A 1,906-nucleotide genomic window follows, 5' to 3' on the forward strand; every position below is an offset into this window, starting at 1 on the left:
GGCTCGCTGGGTGCAGCACCTGGGGGAGGCTCCGCCAGCCGCTGCCGGAAAGGGCCCCTATTTTGGTGGCACTATCACCCAACGACACCCCCGGCTGGGAAACCTTGCGCCGAGACACCAGGTCTGGTATCGGATGGGTTTGAAGATGGGGGTCCAGGAGGGTCCCCCACACACTTATCTCTGCCATCCCTCACCAGGCTGCCGGGTGAAGCAGGATGAGCGTGCCGGCCGACGAGCCGGGCAACCCGGCCCATGCCATCTTCGAGAGGTTCCTGCGTGCCGGGGAGTGCCAGGAGGTGCTGGGCTGCTTCAGGGAGCTGTGCCAGCAGCTGGGGCTGCAGGGCAGTGGGCTGCAGCTCTACCATGGCCTCAAGGCTGCCCTCAACTACTGGAGTGCCAAGGCCCTGTGGAGCAAGCTGGATAAGAAAGCCGGGCACAAGGACTATGACCAGGGCACAGCCTGTGCCAGCACCAAGGTACTGGGGACACGGGGCGCGGGGTTTGGGTCTTTCCTTGCCCTGCATCCTTGTCCCTGGGGTGAGAGCATCCCTTGGGCCACCCTGGCCCCCACCCTGGGAGGATGTGGGATGTGCCGGGCGGGAGGTTGATGGGGTTTAATGGGACAGGGTGTTGATTAGCGCCGCTCCCCTCCCCACGGTGTGATGCCACCTCGGTGCCACCCAGCCAGCGGCATCCTTCCTCCTCCTGGCTGTTTCTCGCTGGGGACATCCCATGGGGGCCTGCAAAGGGGCAGAGGGACTTGCCAAGCCCTTTCTGGGGGACAGGAGCATGCCGGGGTAGGATGTCCCCCTGGGGCTGGGGGATCCTATTTCTGTCCCCCTGTCCCAGAGCTGATGGCTTTTGTCCCCACTGCTGGTGCCCCGTCGTCCGCCCAGCCCTGTGCAGGGGCTGGCAGGAGATCAAACCCGAGTCCTGGTTTTGAGCCTGTTGCTGGTGAAATCTCCCCGTTTCCGGGCTGCAGCAGGCAGGAGACGTGTGCGCCTTATCTCGCTGAGCGCTTTAATTGCTGCCATTGCCCCGTGCAAAGGCAAGGTTCAGGCAGCTGGGGAGGTGGGGGGCACCCCCCCAGGGCCCCCCGCTTTGCAGGGAGAAGCAGTGCTTGCACCTGGAGGAAAAGGGGAATAGTGTGGAGGGCCAGATCCTGACCCGGGGAAGGGGGGAGATGCCGCCTGTGGTGGTGCTGAGCTCCCTGGGGATTTACCCAAACCCCTGCTTCTTGGGGGGGGGGTACCCATCCCTTTCATGCTGCCCGTTCCCTTCGCAGTGCCTGGTGGTGGGGGCCGGCCCCTGCGGGCTGCGGGTGGCCATCGAGCTGGCGCTGCTGGGCGCCCGCGTGGTGCTGGTGGAGAAGCGGGACTCCTTCTCCCGCAACAACGTCCTGCACCTCTGGCCCTTCACCATCCACGACCTGCGGGCGCTGGGCGCCAAGAAATTTTATGGGCGCTTCTGCACCGGCACGCTGGACCACATCAGTGAGTTTTGGGGGGGGGGGCCAAGCTCTGCACCCCCAGGGTCCCACCACTGCGGGGAGCCCAGGGACCGGGGGGGTGCAGCCCTGAGTGCCCGCTCTCCCCTCCCAGGTATCCGGCAGCTCCAGCTGATCCTGCTGAAGGTGGCTCTGCTCCTGGGGGTGGAGGTGCACATCAACGTGCAGTTCAAGGGCCTTGCCCCCCCCTCGGGCAAGGCGGGGGGGATGAGGTGCAATCCCCCTGCCCCGGAGCAGGGCAGGTGGTCCCCAGGGACAAGGACAGGGCTATGGGTGGCTGCTCTGAGCCCCTCAGTCCTTCTGCTATACCAGGGCATGCCTTTTTTGGGGGGGATGAGGTGCAACCCTCTCCCCCTGCCCCGGAGCAGGTCCCAGCTGAGACCCAGTACATTCATGACC

At 65.5% G+C, this 1,906-nt stretch overlaps 1 protein-coding gene across 1 annotated transcript in view; it reads left to right on the top strand.

Moving 5' to 3' along the window:
* The first annotated feature begins 215 nt into the window (after positions 1-215).
* LOC103893727 (protein-methionine sulfoxide oxidase MICAL1) overlaps positions 216-1,906 on the top strand; it is an 8,668-nt gene continuing 6,977 nt past the window's right edge. Inside the window, exons 1-3 of the mRNA XM_019470332.1 lie at positions 216-476; positions 1,286-1,493; positions 1,602-1,719. Coding sequence (XP_019325877.1) covers positions 216-476; positions 1,286-1,493; positions 1,602-1,719 — 587 coding nt within the window. The remainder of the gene's footprint in view (positions 477-1,285; positions 1,494-1,601; positions 1,720-1,906) is intronic.

This window comes from Aptenodytes forsteri, unplaced genomic scaffold, assembly GCF_000699145.1.
Source record: "Aptenodytes forsteri isolate BGI_AS27 unplaced genomic scaffold, ASM69914v1 Scaffold142, whole genome shotgun sequence".
NCBI lineage: Eukaryota > Metazoa > Chordata > Aves > Sphenisciformes > Spheniscidae > Aptenodytes > Aptenodytes forsteri.